The sequence below is a fragment of the Diabrotica undecimpunctata genome, chromosome 6 (assembly GCF_040954645.1).
Source record: "Diabrotica undecimpunctata isolate CICGRU chromosome 6, icDiaUnde3, whole genome shotgun sequence".
NCBI classification, from domain to species: Eukaryota; Metazoa; Arthropoda; class Insecta; order Coleoptera; family Chrysomelidae; genus Diabrotica; species Diabrotica undecimpunctata.
The window spans coordinates 137,102,619-137,125,215 of NC_092808.1; the positions used below are offsets into that span (position 1 = coordinate 137,102,619).

A 22,597-nucleotide genomic window follows, 5' to 3' on the forward strand; every position below is an offset into this window, starting at 1 on the left:
AAGGAGTCTTTAACGTTTTTGATCATTTGTAATGTGGAAGTTAAAATTCAGGGTTTTTTAGGAATATTATTTGCAAGAACTCAAAATCGAAATTTCTTGTTATAGGTTTTAAAGATTATTCTCCAGCATTGAAATTTCAATGGAGACCGGTCAATGAAAGTAATAAATTATATTGTCTTCTGATAAAAATCGCGTAAGGATGTTAATAGAGACATGGGGAATCTAAAATTTGCATTCCACGACATGTTTCCTCAACTAAGCAGAAATCCTTAACGAATTTGTTTCTTGTACTCATACAGAGTAGATCCGAATAAAATGAAAAGGACAGAAAAGATTTGATTTCACGTTCAAAGCGTCTATGTATCTGTTGATACGTATTTCGACTTAATAAGTCTCATCAGAACAGTTATTCATAGCCGTTCTATTAACATCTTTATCAACGTCTGGCTATGCCTTGCAATTTTTAGAAGGTTCCAGATTAAAGCAGAAATCTGAATTTGTTTCGAAACTATCTTACCGATTTTTTTATCAGATGTCGCTATTGCGTCCATAACGAAGCCATTTTATTGTTGCTTCCTAATAAGACAGAGAAGATTATTTTTCACGTTAAGAACGGCTATGAATAACTGTTCTGATGAGACTTATTAAGTCAAAATACGTATCAACAGATACATAGACGCTTTGAACGTGAAATCAAATCTTTTCTGTCTTTTTCATTTTATTCGGATCTACTCTGTATAAGTACAAGAAACAAATTCGTTAAGGATTTCTGCTTAGTTGAGGAGACATGTCGTGGAATGCAAATTTTAGATTCCCCATCTCTCTATTAACATCTTTATCAACGTCTGGCTATGCCTTGCAATTTTTAGAAGGCTCCAGATTAAAGCATAAATCTGAATTTGTTTCGAAACTATCTTACCGATATTTTCTTCTCCTTACAATTTGACGAGTCCATAGATATTAGTGACACGTCCCAACTAGGCATATTTGTCAAAATTATATTCGATGATTTTACTGCTAAGGAAGAACTTAGCTAGTTAAAATTATTCCTTTAAAAGGGCGGACTCGAGGTGAAGACATATTTTCTTCCATTCAAGATTATTTTATCTCTGAAAACATTCCACTTCAGAAACTGGTTGTCATTACAACTGACAGATGGATGACAGATGACATCCTGAAACTAATGGACGAGAGAAGAGAAGCCAAAAATGACCCAGACAAAAATAAATCCATAAATATATTAATAAGAACGAAAATCAGAGAAGCGAAAGAAAAAGAAGCAAGGAAAAGATGCAAAGAAATTGGGACTCTGCAGTCAAAGTACGATAGTCACGATGTACATAGGAAAGTTAAAGAACTCACAGGCGGACTAAGACGAAGGCAGAAAGGAAGTATAACTCATTCTGACGGAAACATTATCTTGGACAAACAGAGTAAAATAAGAACGTGGAAAGAATATCTAGAAAAACTATTTGAAGACGAAAGAGATAACACCTTTGAGCTAGAAGAAGAGGAAAATGATGGACCAAGAATATTACAGCAGGAAGTTTACTCTGCAATAACACAGTTAAAGGATGGCAAAGCGGCAGGCCCTGATAATATACAAGCAGAACTACTCAAAGTAATAGACAACAAATCAATAGCGATAATAGCAAAGATATTCAACAACATATACAACTCTGGAGAAATACCAACAGAATGGCCAAAAAAACCAGGAGCCAAAAAAATACGAAGATTACCGTACGCCTTATGAGTCATCTCCTAAAATTGTTGCTAAAGATAATTCATAAGAGAATCTACAAGCTGTGTGAAAGTCAAATTTCTCCCAACCAGTTCGGGTTCACAAATGCTGTTGGTACTAGAGAGGCTTTGTTCTCAGTACAAGTCTTATTCCAGAGATGCAGAGACGTCAACTGCGACGTGTACTCAATGTCTGGTTGATTACAAGAAAGCGTTTGATCGAGTACAGCACGCCAAGATGATGATACAAATACTAAAAGAAACAGAAATTAAGAAAGAAGATCTGAAAATAATTAGAAGTCTCTACTGGAATCAGACAGCAAATCTCAGAGTTGAAGGTGAATACACTGACTATGTGAAAATCATGCGTGGAGTGAGGCAAGGCTGTATTTTGTCTCCTCTAATCTTCAATCTGTACTATAAAAGAATATTATTTATCGAAGCTTTGCACGAAACTGAAAAAGGTATTCTACTAAATGGTTACCGGCTACATCAAATATGCAGATGATACTATAGTGTTTGTGGACAAATTAGAAGATATACAAGTTCTTTTGAACAAAATCACGTATTACAGTCAACAATATGGACTCAATATAAACGTTAAGAAGACAAAGCTTATGATAATTAGCAAGAAAAGAATAACAGAAGGTCAACTCTACGTCAACCAATCCCTGTAGAAAGAGTGACGCACTACCACTACCTCTACACCATAATAAACGAAGAATGGACCAACAACCAGGATATTAGCGCACGCATCGGAAAAGCTAGATCCACTTTCAATCGGATGGGGGCCTTTTTTAAGAGTCACAACCTCTCTCTTGATACAAAAGTAAGAATTCTGCGATGCTACGTCTTCTCTGTCCTTATTTATGGTGTTGAATCGTGGGCCTTGCACGAAGATATGTGCAGAAAACTGGAAGCATTTGAGATGTGGCTATATCGGAGAATGCTTAAGATCTTGTGGACTGACCGAGTCACAAATGAGGAGGTCCTCAGAAGAATGAATAAAAACCGAGAGGTACTGACCACCTTTAAATCTTGAAAGTTACAGTTCTTCGGACATAGTATGCGAAATAAATCCAGATATGCTCTCCTTCAAGCCATCCTGCAAGGAAAAATATTTGGAAAACGAGGTCCAGGAAGAAGAAGAACTTCTTGGTTAAAGTACCTCAGAATCTGGTTCAATACAACATCTGTGCCGCTTTTCCTTGCTGCTGCAGATAAGATAAAGATTGCCATGATGACCGCCAACATTCGTAACGGATTGGGAAACGATTGTCGGTTAATAAATTCAGTCTATACATCAAAAGTTAGTTTTTGGTAATTAAATATTAATTAAAGATAGAATAAATTTGGAGATTTATCATTGTACCACTTCTAAGTTAATTAGTATAAGGATATTAATTTAAAACATAGGCACATCAAGAAGAAGAATATACTTGATAGTTGCATGTGATACGATGTAGAAACAAGGCATAATTTTCAAATTTGTGCGTATTCTTTTTTGTCTAAAAATTTCACAGATTATAGTTATCACAGATATAGATTGTAGCACTAGATATTTTTATCATCCAGGAATAAAACAAGAGGAAACGGAGACCTTCTGATAGTCCTCTGTAGTATAAACGAAAAACACGTGATAATACATTATTCTCTTACAAAGAACAATACAAATACTTTTTTGAGGATACCAGAGGACAAACATTTGACAAACAAAATCTTGGATGCAAGAGCACTATCGTAAGCAGAAATAGGAAGTGATTATACATTCGTATTGCACAAAGTCCGAATAAAAGCACATATACATGAAAAAACAAAAAACAAAATATCAGAATACACATAAGTCGCAAACATACAGGATGACTCCACAAGATACCTAATTAAAAAAAGAATAACAAAGAAGCAGAAACATTATATATATATATATATATATATATATATATATATCAAAGAACGTGATGACGATAGTCATGTTACATTTATAAGTATGAACATGAAAAAGAGCGAGTGCGGACCTGTTCCAATCTAATTTTTTAGCGTTCTGGCCTACCATTTACTTAAAAAATTCAGACTTAATATATTAAATCTTACGAAGGAAGTCAAATAAGCAATTATCTTGATATAAACTTTAAGAAAGTACTTTTAATATTCCATCTATTATAAAAGAAAATTTAACTTCGCTAATCATTTTAACAACTAATCACTTAATTACCGTAAAGGGGAGTTTTCCAATTTTAAAATGTTAAGTTAAGTTTAATTAGGGCTTCCAAGTACGGCAAAAAGAGGTTAATATAATCATTAAGCACAAGAAACAATAGTTAGAGAGAATAAAATATGAGCAGTTTTTCTCTTTTAAGTGTGGTAACGGTTTGGTCTTCTCTCGAGGGTTGGAAACTATCATGTTTATAAGGTTTTGGTGAACCGTTATTCTAAATACTTCTGCAAATTTTGGCTTACATAATAGATTGTGCGTGTAATAATGCGTCTCCCTCTCATCACGTGTCTCACAATCGGCACTTAAGTTTTTGTCTTTTTATGATCAATATTATTTCTGGTTAATAAACTCCTTATCAAGTATACCTTTCACACTGTTGCTCTCCATGATAACCCTAATATTCAAATGCAAAAATAGATTCAGTTTGATCAGTAAAGTACGTACTTAAATACATGTCTTGATCTTTTTTAGTGTAACATACTATACATACTATATGTTATCAACAATAAAAACAATACATGCACATGATAAAACTGTAGTCTCAAAATTGGTGTTCTATTGGAGCAATAATTTGCGCGTTTCTTCCATTTTATGGTTGCCATAATCATTCTATCGAAAAAACTTTTCACAGTGTGGTGGATAAATTTGGGTTTACTGGATCGGTAAACAATGGTCGTGGTCCTGGTGTGTAAGACAATCCTAGGCAGTCAATTTTATGTCCAAAAAAACTCGACGATTCACAAGTCACGAATTTTGCGCCATGTCTTGGGCCTGTACCCGTAAAAATTTAACTGATCCAGGAGCTGAAGGATAATGACCATAGACAACAACGTGTATTTGCTGAATAAGCTCTGGAGCAGTTGAAAACTGACCCTAATTTTTATCGAAGAATCTTCTTCTTTAGGGATAAGGTTCATTTTTGAATTCATGGATACCAACAAATAGAACTGTCGAATTTACGACGATATCAATTCAGATAAGATCTAAGACCGTCCAGTGCATGCCCAAAAGTCACTGCATGGTGTAGGTTTGAGGCTGGCGGCATCATTGTTCCATATTTCTTTAATACCGACCTTGGCTACGCCATAATCGTAACCAGTGAGCGCTATGTCGATAATTATCAACTTCATTTGACGTAAATGATAACAAATAATAAATATTTCATATTCATAAGTGTCAATATAAGGCGATTAAATTAAATCTAGTTAAAACTTTTATTGCCTTTATCCTTTCGGAGTTAACCTGAGCAGGTGTGATATAATGATTAACGTGCGGAATAAATTTCCGCACTCATAAATAAAGTAATAGACGGTATTTAATATAATGTGGTATTTTCAAAAACATTAAAAAATTTAAACATAAATAGCATGAATATGTATACAAAAGTTTAATAAAAAGCAAACACAAAAAGTCAAATTCTGAAGTTAAAAAAAATATCTAACACTGACAATAAATTTCTTATTTTTGTAAAATTTAGGAAGAGTCGTCGGTATTTTGTAAACTTCTTCTTCTTCTAGTGCCGTCTCCACTAATAGTTTTACTATTTTTATCAACTGGGTATTAACGGTTTTTATTTGCAAATAGTAAATGTTTTTCGTTTGATTTATAACAAGATATTAGTACACATAATTTTCCTCCTACTTCAATGTTTTTGCCATGTTTAATATTAATTTCCGTTTTAACTTAATTACTAATATTAATTACTACTGATTGTTTTTTTTTTCATTTTTATAATACACAAATATTGGCGTAAAAATATAATTTCTGCTTAGTCAAGTCTGCTTTCCAAGAGTTATATCCGCTTTTCTCACTATAGTAATTTGGCAACAACGACGATAACGATAATTCAATTACCTCAAATATGCCAACATTACGTCTCCGTTTGCCTAAAATTCCATAGTCGTTCCTTTCTTTCCGAAAGCAATTATTTTGAAGTAGGGAAAGAATTTGTGTTTACCCGAACCTTCCCAGAATATTAAGTAGCAAACATATGGCCAAAAAAGGGTTTGGTATTATACTAAAAAACGTCTGTACTCTGAGAAGAGATTTGGGGTATAAAGCAGACAAAATAACTTTTAAACTCACATAAAAAGAGCCTGGAGTTATTTACAACGGATGTCATAAAATCTTAAGTTTAACAAGGTCTGTACGTAATACTGATGTGTATAAAATAGTACGAGAAATAACATGTAAGTATGTATTGATTATTTGCAAGATAAAGCTTATGTTCAATAACATGATCAAACGAAAATTTGAGAAATACGTGAACTTAAAATTTTTCAATTTTTTTTACTTCAAATGAGACTCTTAATATGTTTCTTATACTTGGACGCGTCAACCTTGTATCAAATAAATAAACATGAACCAGTGAAAGTATAATAAACCATAAAATCAAAACAAAATTTTTAGTATTACTAAATTAGCGACAAATCTCTTGTTCGCGCTAGCCGCACTTCAGAAGGTTTAACACAGTCGGAATATTATTACTTTTACTCAGTTCGTGTCAATATTGCATCACCGACAAGTTATCTAGTTTTTTTTATACATCAATTCAAGATGACTATATTTCGGAAATCAGCTGTCGTAAGCAAGTTAGCGGCGTCCAAAATACGTTGTGGTAATTGTTTAAATAGACTTGTTAAAACGTTCTTTGAGAAACTTTCATTTGTCCCAATTTTCTGGGTGGTCCTTCAAAAAAGTATAGAAAAGTAAACGTATTTGTAAACGTATGACTGGTGCGCGAAACAGAGGCATCAGGACAAGGTGTAAGGACAAACACACCTGCATCTTCCCACAAAATCCTTCCAAGAAATAGAAAATGAAGCCAAACTAAGAAGACTGGAAATCAATGAAAATAAAACAAAATACATGAACGTAAACAAGAAAAAGAAGACACAAATGAGAAAACTGATCATAGATGCACACAGTTTCGAAGAGGTTAAAATATTCATATACTTGTCAATATGAAAAGAAGAATTCAAGCGGGAAATACAGCGTTTTATAGAAATAAAAAAAATGTTTAGAGAAGATAAGTCGAAACACAAAAATGAAAATCTACAAAAGACCATAAAACTACTACGCACTACGCTAGTGTATTCCGATGTATTTTTGTGCGTAGTTGTTAAATATTTACTAGTAGATCCTCAGTTAAGGAAAGTTTCTTTAGTGACAAAGAAAGATTTATTTATTTGTCAATTCCGAGCTCGCTATTTAAAAACTCACAGAGAAAAACACCTTATCAATGTCTGCTCTCGAAAAATGGGAGAGCTTACTCAATTGTTGATAGAAATACAGACTTTACAACCAATAATCAAAAATTTACATGATGCACTTCAGCCAGTATATTTTAATTTATTAGTTGACGCTACTAAAAAAGTAGCAAGGTATGATGCCGTCAGATAAGTTTTTGCTTCTCCTACATATACAATGAATATTCAAACTTCTTTAAAACAATGCTGTGATATCGCCATATTGCTTACTATGAAACGAAAATGGAAATATGATTATTTCCACGTTGTCAACAGCCGAAGCAGCGTCAAATTTCAAAACGTTTAAGCAGTTACTGGAGGATGGAGGCTTGGAAGTTTGAGATATCAACCGTTGCTATTTGCTGTTGCGTTGATTTAAATATGAAGAAATGGAACAAGTTAACGATTTTACCTATAGCAACTGATCTAAAAATTTTTAAAAATTATTTATTAAAGAAAGCAGATGAATCTATTCAACATTTAAAGAATAATAAAAATAGTAAACTAAGCTACAAGTTGTTTGATTTTATTGAACCGTGAAAGAGTTTATTCTGAAAAAGTACTCATCAAACATATGAAGAGTTTTCAGAAGCCATAACAGCTATTGAAAAAACATTGCTAACTAAATTCAAAATAGTGGTGATTCGTGACAAATGAGGAAGGGGTGTTCCGGTGCTCTTCAGCACTGATCTACAAGAACACACAGGTGTTTTGACAAATTGAAGAAAAAACTTTGTTGGTGATTCAAATATATATTTGTTCCCGAAAATGGGTACAAATAATCCGATGACCGGTTATAAAGTTAAGGAAAAACATTTCAAAATGAGTGAAGTAAAAAATCCTGGTGCCATTAATCGACGAGATTGTGCAAACATTTAGCCACCCAAATCTTCAACATGTGGCCGAATGATATTGAACAACTAACAACTTTTATGGGTCACATTAATGACGTACATAAACAGGTGTATAGATTGCCTGATGACGTAAATCAAACGGCAAAAATTTGCAAGCTCTTAATGCTGATGGAAAAAGGAGAAGCAGGGGGATATAAAGGCAATACTTTAGATGAAATCAACCTAAACATGGAGAATGAGGTAATAGACGATGACGAAACAAGTGATGCAGAATTAGATGGTACTGAGTTAGTTTAAGTCAAACCTGAAAATGTCCCTACTATCAACAAAAAAAAGTCATACTCTTGTGCCATGGACTTTAGACCAAACAGCAATTGCAAAAAAAAAACTTTACAGATCACATAAGAAACAAGACAACACCGAAAAAAGGAGAGTGTGAGGAACTTAAATCCATCAATACAAATATTTTTGGCAATAAAACATGGCTCCAAATTAAAGTTTTTATAGGAAACATTTACCGATTGAGGTAATTTGTGATGCAATTTTACACTGGACTGACCATCACGAGATACATTAGTGCATGCCGCTAGTTTATGGTTTATTCTGATTTCTGTGCTTATAGCACATTCGAAGTTATTATTTGATTTCAGTGTATTTTATTCAATAGAATGTATTTTGTATTAGTTTACTATAGTTTTAAGTTTCTACTCAATTTCTTTATTAAAACGAAAATAATTATTGATTTGTGTTATTTTAAATGTTTCACTTCATTCCTACAGCCAACTTTGTATCTGTTTGGAGATAATACTCTTGCTAATCTAAGAAGGGGTGAGAAAAGAGAAAATTTTCACTTTTATTGAAAAAAGTTTTGAACAAAAATTGTTAACCATATTCTGAGTTTCAGATCTGAGTTTCAGAGCTTAATCTTTTATTAATAATATTTAGTCTCATCTGAATCAATTTTAAAATAATCGTAATATACTGAAAAGTTTTTTAAATTTTTGGTCTTATCAAAAATTGTTTAAAAAAATAATCCCCACAGTTACAACTGTTTGTTATTTATAATGTTTTTTGAAATATTCAGCTACTCATAATCATTAAAACGAAAAAACTTTTACCTGCATTTTTCTCAATAATTATCCTGTGTGATTTATATTTAACATTAGTCTGGGTATATAAATAATAAGCTTTTTCGAATTTTGTTACAAAAAATGGGATTTGTCGTTTAAAAATTGTCGATGCCGTTATAACCAACATTTTCTATCACCCAAAAAAGGGAATTAAATGTTTTTTCGTATTATACGATTTTTTCAAATCTAAAAAATTTCAAATTTAAAAAATTTATATAATAAAAGTTATAAGATTAATTATGCCTGACATTTAAGATATTTTTTAATGTTACAAATAGTTGAAAAATATTTTTTTGAAACAGCACAATTACTTCAAAACTAATTAGTAATAAAAAAAATGTTATTTATAAACAATTTAGTTATAAATGTAGCTCATAACTTTTGTCCGAAAACAAAGCACGTGGTGTTCCTGTGTATTAAGGTATAAAAAAATTGCTTATTACAAGCTTACATTTTTATTTTAAGAAGATCTTTTCGGAAATAAAACATTCCATCATCAGTTAACTAAAAGAGAGAGTAAAAATACCAATATTAAAAAACACAAGTTAAAATTTAAATATATAGAAATAACACGTTGGTTTTTTACTACTTACATAAAAAGTTGTTAAAAAACATTGTATGGCCACTTAAAAAAACTTTCGAAGGACATCCGTATTAAAATATAATCCTCATGGTTTTTTATCAAGGTAAATGCAATAGACTTAACTTATTGATTATTAAAAAACTGAAAATGGGGGCATCTTACATGACCCCCTGTAGAGTTTTTGTCCGAAACTTTTCTCGGTAAACACGAACGTTTCTATTCTCTCACTCTTTATTTTTGATACTCTACTGTTATTTCAAAAGATGCAACACTGATAATTGTTAATAACTTTTATTAAAAAGGTTTTCCGATGCAACATAATTTACATTATATCTTTTTTGGGAAATATGAGGATTTTGGAATTTCTATAATAAAGTTATTAGTTTTTACACTATTTTTAAAATATCCGTATATCATGCAATACTGAAATGTGCTTAGAAAATTATGAACATTCTGTATTCGCGATAGCCAATTTCGACAGGGGGCGCTCAAGATTTCAAAGATGGACGATCACTTCGGGAAAACAAATCATTTTGTCATTTGATCTCGAAGCTACAAAACGTTTAATATAAATCATTTACACGTGTGTTTTGCCAAAGTAAAAGTTGGAGTACGTTCTTCAAAGTTTATTTGTTTATGATTCGAGTTTATACATACAGTAATTAACTCCCAAAGCTGAATAAAAATAAAATTAAATGTTTGTTTTTTTTACAGTATGTCTGAAACACGGAAAGTAAAATTTACATTATGTCATTTTTTTGTGGTTGCAAGGTCGGCAGAGATCTTTAGTTGAGGGTGAGGCAGTTTTTGGAGCTGGCCACGTTATATTTTGTAAATTACGCCTTACGTTTTCTACTAATAACTTCATAAGACTTTTGGGGCAATTTAGCTGATGGAACAGCATTTTTCAGTCTTCTCAATTTAGTTTCAGGTGTTACTATAAAGTAAATTAAATATAAATATATTAAAATATAAATAATATTTTAATCAACACTTACTTGGAAAGCAATCGTTCTCAGTAAAATGTAAACTGCACACAGTCATGTACTTGGTTATAGGTTTGCCAATTCGCAAAATGCATTGCCAAACTTTTCTCATATTCTCGTCCAGCGGAAACTTAAATATGTATTTTTTTTGTGAATTATAATATAATGAACATTGAGGAACACTGCAATAGCTTTTTGAAAACGAAGTCATTGTTAAATACTGTATAAACCGGTCGCTAATATGTATACAAATTAATGACAATTTCAAGGTTTTCCCGAAGTGGATGGTTTTGAAATCTACCACCAGGCGTCGCCCACTTTGCGGTTCCTCGCGAATAGTGCCTTAGTATTTGCTGCATATTTTGATTAACCTAATATTCAAATCTATCACTTTATGACATTTTATTAGGTTTGATTTAGTAGAATATTTTTTTCTAAATTTTTTTTTCTTTAATTCTGTTTTTAATATCTTTAATTCTCATTTTAAATTAGTGATATTCCTGTGAGTCAATAATTTTCATGAATAAAACTATATCAGTTTTTCCTGATTTACAATTTCTTTTCGTTTTGTCATTGTGAAGTACTGTACCTTGCTTCATTTAGAAAATGATGCAACAGAACCTAGCAGACAACCTTGAGAATATAAGATGGCATTTTCTACGCAGACATTATAATATTTAGGACAGAGTACAAAGAGTATTTAGGATCATATCAAAATGAATAATAAACTGAACCCAGGTATTTGATAATGGTAACGTTGCGGATGCAGAAACAGCTTTCCTATGAACTAAAATACCCGTTGCGGACACAGAAATGTCGGCTTGCTGTAATATGGTATATTGGGACGTTCCAATGATTGCAAAATATCTGGATGCAAAATTGCTATCGTAGTGAAAGTAAAAATTATCTCCTTTATTCTTAAAGTATACAGAAAACTGAGTTGACACCGAAGTAGCCATGGTTGCAAGATTGTCAACAACAGTCTAAAATTTTATATATTTTTCAATTTTTCGAGTGGACGCACAAACATACCTATAATAAAATGATGCAGTAATGATGGTAGGATTTATATACACACACACACACACACACACATATATATATATATATATATATATATATATATAAATTATATATATATATATATATATATATATATATATATATATATATATATATATATATATATATATATAGCAGTTTTTAGTTATTAGTATAATATTATAAAAGAGGAAACAAAAACAGCTGTATTCTTTACAAAAAAGTGGAGGGAATTGCTACAAGAATGATCCAACCAGATAATACATACTCTGCTTATGTGTATAGAATATTGTCTAACTATTAATGTAGCGAATGTGCTTATGTAGCTGTGCATAGGTAAAAGCTATTAAGTAGATAAAAGAATGCCACCATAGGCCATAAGAAAGCAATCCTCAATATTTTGTGTGTGGAAAGCCATAATCAATTAAGAATTTAAAGAATCACAATTCTTGTGATTTTAACAAATAGTTTTTAATTATTAACTATTTTTATTTGTTATAGTTCCAGATATATTGGTACATTAAATCAAAATAGTAAAACGTTTTCTAAAAATCGGACTTTCCCAATTGGATTCTACCTTTTTATTCCTCCTCGTTTATTATTGTTCCAAAGTTATTTTTTTAAAAGGCAAACATTTTATTTGAAAAAACGTTTATTTTGATGATTGGAGTTATACTTCGAAAATCGTTTTCAAAATACACGATGTTGGGAGTGGAAATAGAAATGTCATAATAAAAGTATTTTCAACTAAAATTAGTTATAATGTACAAAAATAAAATATTCATTTCCTTGACTAACAAGTTGCTTATATTACGTTTTAGCTAGAAAAGTTCTTAAAGTCAACCGTATTTGAGCTTGACTTTGACGAAGAAGTTACGGAGAGGGGAAGATACTCACCAAGATTTATTGATGAAATTGCAGGAGAAATCGATATTATAGAAGATAAAAAAGATACTTTATTTAGTAAGTATTTTTATGTTAAAAGTTATACCTAACCTAACCTAACTAAAATATGTTAACGTTTTTTTGTAAAGAGTCTTATTGTTTTTTTCTATTTTAACTTTCATTTTGGATATATTTTTCAGACTTATATTAAAAATGTTGGGTATTTTAGAAATAAAAATATTACTTCTACTAGATGAAACAATACAATATTAATAACCAATAGTATTTTATTATGTTAGAAAAAATAATAACAAACATTAATAAAGTATGGTCTGTGAAGAATATGTTAAACAACAACAATTGGAACCCTAAGATTTCCTACTTGGAGAAACTAAATTCAAATTTTTAACACTGTGCTTTCTACATCTTGCAAAGCAGACATATTGATAAATAATTAGTAGACAAAGAATCAATAATTTTCATTCCACATGCCGTTCATCACGGCAAAAATTTTTAGTAAATTTTGTTTCTCGTCCTCAAAACCGAGTAAAGAACTAAAATAGAAAGACGGTATTAGATTTAATTTCAATGCATCTGCATATGTCGCTCTGATGGCTTTAATAATTTAAAACCCCAAAAGGTATTTTCCATGCAAGACAAAACTACTGAACGGCCCTCAGTCTCCGGCGTCTCCAACACCCCCAACCAAGGTAGCCGTTAGAACAAGTTTGAAGCAAAGGGTACCAAGAATCCGTGGAAAAAATCAGGCTACTACAAAGAGCGACAAATGCATATTACTTCATAGAATGTTAGAACTCTTATATTAGACCAAAAGCTAATGAAGCTGTAGGAATAGCTGAAAAACATAAAGTGAGACATCATCGGCTTCAGTGAAAAAAGACAAAGACGTGAAGCCCAAATTACTCTTAAATCAGAACACGTATTTCATTTTAAAAGTGAAAAAAATACTTCAAATGGTGGAATAGGATGCATTATACATAGAAAGCAGACACAAATTATAGTTGAAATTATTAGCATAAGCCCCAAGATTGTATATCTCATCTTCAAAGGAAATGCAAGATATAACCCTAAGGTAATCCAGACATATGCTCCAACGACTACCTACTCGGATAAAGAAATTGAAAAATTTTCTGAGGACCCAAAAACAGCGTTACATGCCACACCAGCATATTATACAATAATTATGGGCGATTTTTATATGCAAAATTTAAAATATTAACAGGTGGATAAAAACAAGAAAAAAAAATTGGAACGAACATCTAAACCGAATGGGACCAGATAGATTAGCAAACATCTGTAAAAACAATAAGCCGTATAGCAGAAAACCCGTTGGAAGGCCGCCAAAAAGGTGGAAAGATAATGTACAGTCAACAACGACTGAAACAGAATAACAGGCAGACAAACAGGAGTAATCCTGGTGGCGCGAAGAAGAAGAAGAAGATTTTGATGCGAAAATGGGGCTTAAATAAGATGTTGCAGAAGTAGCACTGGGTAAGTATGGCTATGGCGAAAGAAATGTACAAGGTCAAAGATTGCTGAACCCTTTTACACCAGGAATATTTATTCATGATGAACTCTTTTTTCGATAAAAAGCCTCAGCGTAAATTAACATGGTTCAGCCCAGATAGCAGTGTCAAAAATGAAATAGATTATAAATATCATAACAAACAGAAAAGATATAACTAAAGACATGGAAGTACTCAACAAATTCTTAATAGGAAGCGACTACAGATTAATCCGAGCTAAGATACTATGAAATATCAAATTGGGAAAGAACAAACATAATCCTAAAAACAAGAAAAAATAAATGGATCCTCCCAGAAAACAACGACCTGTATGAAGATACATTAACCAGACATATACAAGACCTGCAAGACGAAATAGAATATGTAGATCAATCAAATGATGGCATAATGAAGGCTCTAAAAGACACGGAAAGGGAGTGTTACCCTACCGTTCTGACCCAAAAAGAAAAACTAAGCCAAAATACCACAGAGCTAATAGGTAAAAGAAGATAACTAACAGAAAAATACGACTCCAACTACACAACAATGAAGACATTAAATAAATTTATTCACCGGTCAATCCGAAATTGATCCGTACAACACAGGCAATAAAAATATGTACAAAATAAAAGACAAAGATGGAAATATTAATACTGGTCGAACCAAAATCCTTGAGGTTATCGAATCCTTTTATCGCGAAATGTGTGAGAGGAGAGGGAGGAAGCCCCCACAGGAAGAAGGCCCTTAGGACGTCCACGAATGGGATGGAGGGACAATATATGGTCAGATCTAAGAACAATGGGGCTACCCACTGACCCAACTATTATGGACCGTTTAAGATGGAAGCAAGTTGTGCAGTCAGCCAAAACCCACCTCGAGTTGTAGTACTACGAGAAGAAGCAGAAAAAGTATAAGAGTACCGACGAACGGCAAGATTAGCTCCTGCTCAAAATCACAAACCAGAGATCAGAATTATTGCCAGAAATAACTCCATACGAAATCAAAACGGCACTTTTAGAAATGAAAAATAACAAATCCCCTGGCGATGACGGAGTAGTGATCGAAGCGATCAAACTAGGTGGAAATAAGATTATCCAGGCTTTGGTCAAGCTTTTCACCGAATGTATCTACCAAGGAAAAACTCCTTCTCAATGGAACATTGCAGTCATTATTTTATTACACAAGTAAGAAGACATAATAGATTTAAAAATCTACCGTCTAATCATTTTGCTTTCACACATATATAAACTTTGCACAAAAATTATCAAAACAAGACTGGCCGCTAAATTTGACTTCTATCAGCCTAGAGAACAAGCTGGATTTAGATCGAGATACAGCACTAACGACCACTTACTAGTGGTAAATAACCTGATAAAGAAGTCTGCAGAATACAACAAACCATTGGCACTGATATTTGTCGACCACGAGAAAGCATTCGATACCATAAACCATCAGAAAATATTAAAAGCATTAACCAAATGCCGAATAGACTATGGCTACACTAACATAACCAAATATATCTACTACCAGAATGCCACAGCTAGCGTAAGACTATCTGAACAAGAAACAAATAAATTCGGTATACAGCGAGGAGTACGGCAAGGAGACTCCGTCTCTCCAAAGCTATTATGCCTCAAAAGGAAAATATTTGACCAATGTGTTATTGGTACTTATCTTCTTCTTCAAGTGCCGTCTCCATCAATGGAGGTTAGCGGTTATGGTGGCAAACGTTTGTCTATCTTCAGCTGTTCTTAAGAGTTCCTCAAATCCAAGTCCTGTCCAGTTTCTGATATTACGTGACCAGGACAATTTTTTTCTTCCAATTCCTCGCTTTCCTTCTATTTTGCCTTTTATTATCAACTGAGGGATGTAGTATTTCTCGTTGCGCAACAAATGCCCTAAATAACTGGTTTTTCTTCTTTTGACTGTTCTCAATAGTTCTTTTTCTAAATTGAGTCTAGCTAGTACTTCTTCATTTGTTTTTCGTGCTGTCCAAGGAATTTTTAAAATTCTACGGTACACCCACATTTCAAATGCCTCGATTCTATTCAGGCTCTTTATTTTTAAAGTCCATGTTTCGACTCCGTAGAGAAGAACAGACCAGATAAAACATTTTACAAGTTTTAATCTCAATTTAATATTTATATGTGTATCGCAGAATAGAACGCGCATCTTAAAGAAACTATCCCTAGCTTGAGCAATTCTCGCTTTAATTTCTTGTTCTGGGTCCAGCTTGCAATTAATCCAACAGCCAAGGTATTTGTATTGGTTTACCTGTTCTAAAATATTCCCATTTATTTTTATAGGTAAGGGGATATTCTGTTTTCTTTGGATCACCATTACTTTTGTTTTTTTTTCGTTGATCTTCATTCCAAACTCTCGACAAGCATCCTTAAGGTGGTCTATAACCCTCTGTAAGTTTGTGTCTGTATCAGCCAGTAGGACAGTGTCATCTGCATATCTTATGCTAGATATTGGTTCTCCATTAATTTTTATTCCTGTGGAAAGGTTTTCCAAGGCTTGCTTGAATAGTAGTTCCGAGTAAAGATTGAACAGCATAGGGGATAGTATGCATCCTTGCCTTACTCCTTTATTTATACTAATATTTCTAGATGTATGATCGTCGATCCTAATCTTGGCACTCTGCCTCCAATATAAGTTCTTAATTAATCGGAGATCTTTGCTATCCAAGTTGATGCTCTGCAAGGAATTTAACATTTTATTATGATTTACGCGATCAAATGCCTTTTCAAAGTCTACAAAACATAGAAAGACATCCTTTTGTTGGTCGTAACACTTCTGCAGCAGTACTTGTAATGAAAACAAGGCCTCTCTGGTCCCCATTCCGGCTCTGAATCCAAATTGATCGTATCCAACTTCTTTTTCACACCTTTTGTATACCCTATTGTGAAGTATTTTTAATAGAATTTTAAGCATTTGGCTCATAAGACTTATTATTCTAAAATCTGCGCATCTCCTGGAGTTAGCTTGTTTTGGAATGGGAATAAAAATAGATTCTATAGATGGTACTTATATATGGCACGAAAGCATTAATATTCACAAAAAAGGCAGTTCATAAAATTCGCATGACTCAGAGGGCTATGGAGCGCCAGATGTTGGGTGTCTATCTGAGAGACCGAATCCCAAACAAAGCAATACATCGTAGAACAAAAACAACAGATGCCATTGAAAAAATTGCGTCTTAAAAATGGAATTGGGCAGGACACGTCGCCAGACTATCAGACAACCGATGGAAAAAACGTATTTTACGGTGGAAACCAAGACCAGGAAGCAATACGGAGCAGAGAACGCCCACCAACTAGATGAACTGACGACCTGAAGCGTGTTAGCATTATCTGGATGCAAGTCGCACAAGACAGAGGGAAAGAGCTGAGAGAGACCTATGTTTAGCAGTGGACACATACAGGTTGATGATGATGATGATGAACACAAGAACGTTTGTTGATTAGTTTACGACTTTTAATGGTATTTAGAATCAGGAAGGAACCTGCCAAAGCAATCACTTTCATTTTTTATACCTGGTGCAGTTTTAAAGCATTATTAAAATAATGAAGCTAATTACTACCCCCAGAATTATAGTAGAGCATTTTAAAATTGCCTCTGGGATTCATTAAGATTGGCAAGCCGTTCTTATTTGTAAGGTATACTAAGCACTATGCAAAAAACCTTATTCATAATTTTGACGTCTTTATTGTAAGTGATAACTAATATTTTTATCGACTGTATAGAAGCGGTCAATATATTTATATTCCAGATCACATGGAGAAAATGCAGGCGTTCGGAGATGGAATTGTGTGATTCCATGCGTTTTTGAATCTTCTATGAACTTTCCCGCCTTTATTTCGTGAGGTTGTTACTTTGGCGGTATTATTTGGAGTGAATGTAGTACGTAAAGAATACGAGCAATACTAGATAAAAACTTTTGTTTCTCTACGTACTATAGGTAACAGAAACATGTACAATAGGTTATGCTTATATCAAAAATGTTATTACCCTAACTGTTGTTTTTTTCTGTTTTTTCACTTGAGAGTGAAAGAGAGCGAGGAAAATCGATGTCACACACTTTGAGAGTCACAAATACAAAATCGCAAAAATTCGTATTGAAAACACCGCGAGAGTTTTTAACAGACTCGTTTTTTTAGGACGGTAGCCGTGGTAAGATAGGGAAGCCTGCTTTTTAAAGCAGGTATGTTATATATATATATATATATATATATATATATATATATATATATATATATATATATATATATATATATATATTCGGTTTTTTATAACGTCTTAGGACGTTGTCCGACTCCCAAACGCCACTGTATTCTGTCTTGAGTTAGGTCTTCGTCCAGATTTCGAGCGCTAATCGCTTTCCTAATTCCCAGATTCCAGCTCTGTGGTGGTCTTCCTTGTTTCCTTTTCTCTGGGGGTTGCCACATCATCGTTTTTTTAGGCAATCTTTCGTCCCCCATTCGGCTCACATGCCCATACCATATGAGCTCAACTATAGTGCCCTCTATACCCATTTGTTGTTTTATTACTTCATTCCGTATTCTGTCGGCTCTTGATATTCTCATCGATCTTCTGATGGCATCCATTTCCGTGGCTTCGACCTTTTTCTTATATTTTTCGGTTATTCTCCATGTCTCAGCTCCATAAAGTAGGCTAGTTTTAACCATTGTCTCATAGATGTTCCATTTTCTTTTCTTTGATATTTCTTTACTCCATAGAACTCCGTTTAAACATGCTATAGCTCTTCGTGCTTGTACAATTCGATATTCAATTTCTCGTTCGTCTTTTTCACTACGGTCGAAGATGACGCCCAGGAATTTATATTGTTTGCATGGATTTATTTTTTGATTGTCATCGATATCGAGTTGTTCTGCTTCAGCTCCAATTGAGAGGTATTTTGTCTTTTCTAAATTGATATTTAATCCCCATTTCTGGTATTCTTCAATTAGTTTTCTAAGCATGTATTCCATGTCATCTTTGTCATTTGAGATCACCACCTGATCATCTGCAAACTGTAAAGTATATATGTAATCCTGATCGTTTAATTGTATACACATTTCTTTGACTTTCCTTTTCCATTGTTTCAGAGCTGCAGAGATATAAATCTTAAATAGAGTCGGAGAGATACAACATCCTTGTCTGAGACCCTTAGTAACTGCAAATTTTTCAGCTAAGAGGTTTCCGAATTTCATTTGGGAGTTTGAACCATAATATAGATCTTTGAGAGCACTAACCAATGTTTGATGTATGTTTGATGTGCCCAGGACTTCCCATAGTTTATTTAGCGGGACTGTGTCATATGCCTGCTCAAGATCTACAAAAGTCATATGTAACTCTCTATTTGTCACAATTTTCTTTTCTATAATTTGTTTAAGACAGAAGATGTTATCTCTACATCAACGACCTGCTCTAAATCCTCCTTGTTCTACGTCTTTAGACGATTGATAATCTTCCTCTATCAGGTCCCGTAGTATTCGACCGTATAGTCGACTCATTGAGCTTGTGACCGATATCCCTCTATAGTTTTTACAATTTCTCCTGTCACCTTTTTTATATATTGGGGTCATATATGCTGTTTTCCATTCATCTGGTGTTGGATGTCCATTAATATATTCGTTAAATATCACCGTGATCATTCTCTGTAATTTCTCTGAGCCATTGTTTATTAATTCCGTAGTTACTCCCTCTGGTCCACTTGCTTTTCCATTCTTCATCCCTGCTATAGCTTTTTGAACTATGTTGATATCTATGGTAATATGCTCTCCCAGAATTTCGATTCTTGATGAATTCATATCTTCTTTAAATTCGTTTCTGTTCTCATTTAATAAATGTTTGTAATAATGTGTCCAATCCTCAAGATTTATGGGATTTAGAATCACTTTCTCGTTAGTCGGCTTCTTAACAGAGTTTATAAACTTCCACGCCTCATTGCATTGTCCTCCTCCAATATAAGATTCTATCTCTCTGCACCTTCTATCCCATATCTCATTTTTGGAGGTCATAATTATTTTTCTAGTTTTCTTCTTCATTTCATTGTATCGGTCTTTGTCTGCGTCATCTTTTGTATTCAACCACTTATGGTATAATCTTTTCTTTTCTGTTACCGCATTTTCGACGTCTTCATTCCACCAAAGCTTGTTACTAATTTTATTTTGTTTGATTCCTAAGACCTCCTGTGCTGTTTGATGAATACTTGATATTATATTCTGATATATGCATTTGGTATTTGTTAGTGTTTCGTCAAGTTTGGAGTCCATTCGAGTCTTATATAGTGTGCGGGTGCTCTCATGAATTAAACTGGACAGATTGTATTGAGGAAGATCAATTCTTTCTAAAAGTTGTTCGTCTTGGCTTAAGCCAAGCAGGTATGTTTGTTTTGGAAATTATTTAATAATTTTAACTATCGATGCTTTATTATTGTAACGGAATATTTTAGCCGTCTTGGCATACAGGGTGGAGTGAATTTAATACAAACAACAGGAAAGATTTTATTTTACCAACACTTTGAAAATTACAGGGTTGTAACAAAATGAGTTTAATACCAACATATATACATGTATTTATATTCTGTTTTATAATTTTAGAAAGAAAACAGTTGAAGAAGCTCTTCATTCCTCTGCTGTTGGTTTTGAAATTGTTTAAACTGAAGTTATTGCTGTTCCTTCCGCTCATTCTGGGACTAGCTTCATTCAAGAAACTACTCGGCTTCCTTGCACTTATTATTCCAGGAGCTATTGCATTCTTCAATTTCTGCAAGCCAATTCTGAAACAAAATGGAGGTAAGAAAAGAAACAGTATCAATTTTTGTTTGTGTTATTTAGTCAATAAATAATAATATACTCAGTGACATTAGAAGTGTTACACCCAGAAGGAATAATTTCTTGAACTTAATTTTTTGGCAACATGGTAGATGTATATCAAGAATGAAACGATAACGTTGTCAAGAATTTTTATTAACAAGTAATCAAAAAAAAAAATTAATAATGTGTTTGGCGACCCCGTAGCTGAATACACTCCTGTATACATCTAGGCATTGACAAAAACAAAGCAAAGTGGACAGTCTCCTTCCCATCATATCCCATATATGTTCGATAGGATTTAAATCCGGAGCAAGGGGTGGCCACGGCAAAACATTAACGCCAGCTTCTTGGAGAAAGTCCATAGTTTGACGAGCAATATGGGGACGCGCGTTGTCTTGCTGAAAAAGGACGTCTCGACGGCCGTCGAGATAAGGCAGTAAAGTGGTTTGTAAGATGTCATCAACATAACGCGCAGCTGTCATATTGCCTCGAATAAACACAAGTGGTGATCGGCTACCATAGGCAATAGCCCCCCAAATCATTACTCCAAGTGTCCTGTGTACATGTCTCTCAACAGCAAACCCGATATCTCGTCGCTCTTTACGGCGGCGTCTTACCATCCTACGACCATCATGCATTCCTAAACAGAAACTTGATTCATCGTTGAATGCTACACTACGCCATTCTGCCACCCAATGCTGCCGTTCTCTGCACCAATTCAAACGTTGATGACAGTGATTCGCAGTCAAAGGAAGCACTAGTCGTGGGCGGAATGAAACCAGACCAAAGGCACGAAGGCGACGATATAGTGTACGCATACTAACAGATCTACCTACTACTCCAAACCATTGGTCAGCAATTTGAGGTTCCTCTACCTTCGTTTGTATACACACGACAGACACGCATAACCGTCATTGCCGTACAATTAACACGACGGCCTATTTCGCGATAAGACAAACCCATATCTCTTTACGCAATAATTCTGCCCCTGTCAAAATTGCTTACATGGTGGTAATTTTGATGTCTTCGAACTCGAGGCATTTTATTACACTGAATACAATTAGACTAAGGAATAATAACTAAAAATTTCTATACAAACCGGTTTTTACAAATCGGTATCTTCACAAAAAAAGTTAAAGGTAAAACTTTATTTTTACAAAAAGTAGAAAAGATAAAACATTGATATTGTTATCATAGCATATTTTAAATGTTGTCATAGCATATTTTAAATGTCATTCTGTTGCCAAAAAATTAATTTCAAGAATTTATTACTTTTAGGTGTAACACTTCTAATGTCATTAAGTATAGATAGCCAACTGAAAGAAAAATATAATAATGGGAATAAATAAACAAATTCTCATATACCACTTATTGATCTTAATAAAACGTATGATAAATATCTCAAGGATTTATCTGGTAGGAAATTAATAGAGAAAAAGTTCCCGGTGAAGATTATGAAAGTGCTAGGATAAATTTGATACAGTTCTTGTGATAATTAGATTGTGTAAAGACTAAGTGCTAAGTAACAGAACAATTAATTTAAAAATGAGTTGCCTGCACGTTGA

General features: G+C 33.4%; 1 protein-coding gene across 1 annotated transcript in view; it reads left to right on the forward strand.

Moving 5' to 3' along the window:
* Positions 1-22,597, forward strand: part of Osi2 (DUF1676 domain-containing protein Osi2) — a 51,176-nt gene that overhangs the window by 17,266 nt on the left and 11,313 nt on the right. Inside the window, exons 4-5 of the mRNA XM_072535520.1 lie at positions 12,619-12,760; positions 20,817-21,011. Of these exons, the coding sequence (XP_072391621.1) occupies positions 12,619-12,760; positions 20,817-21,011 (337 nt within the window). The remainder of the gene's footprint in view (positions 1-12,618; positions 12,761-20,816; positions 21,012-22,597) is intronic.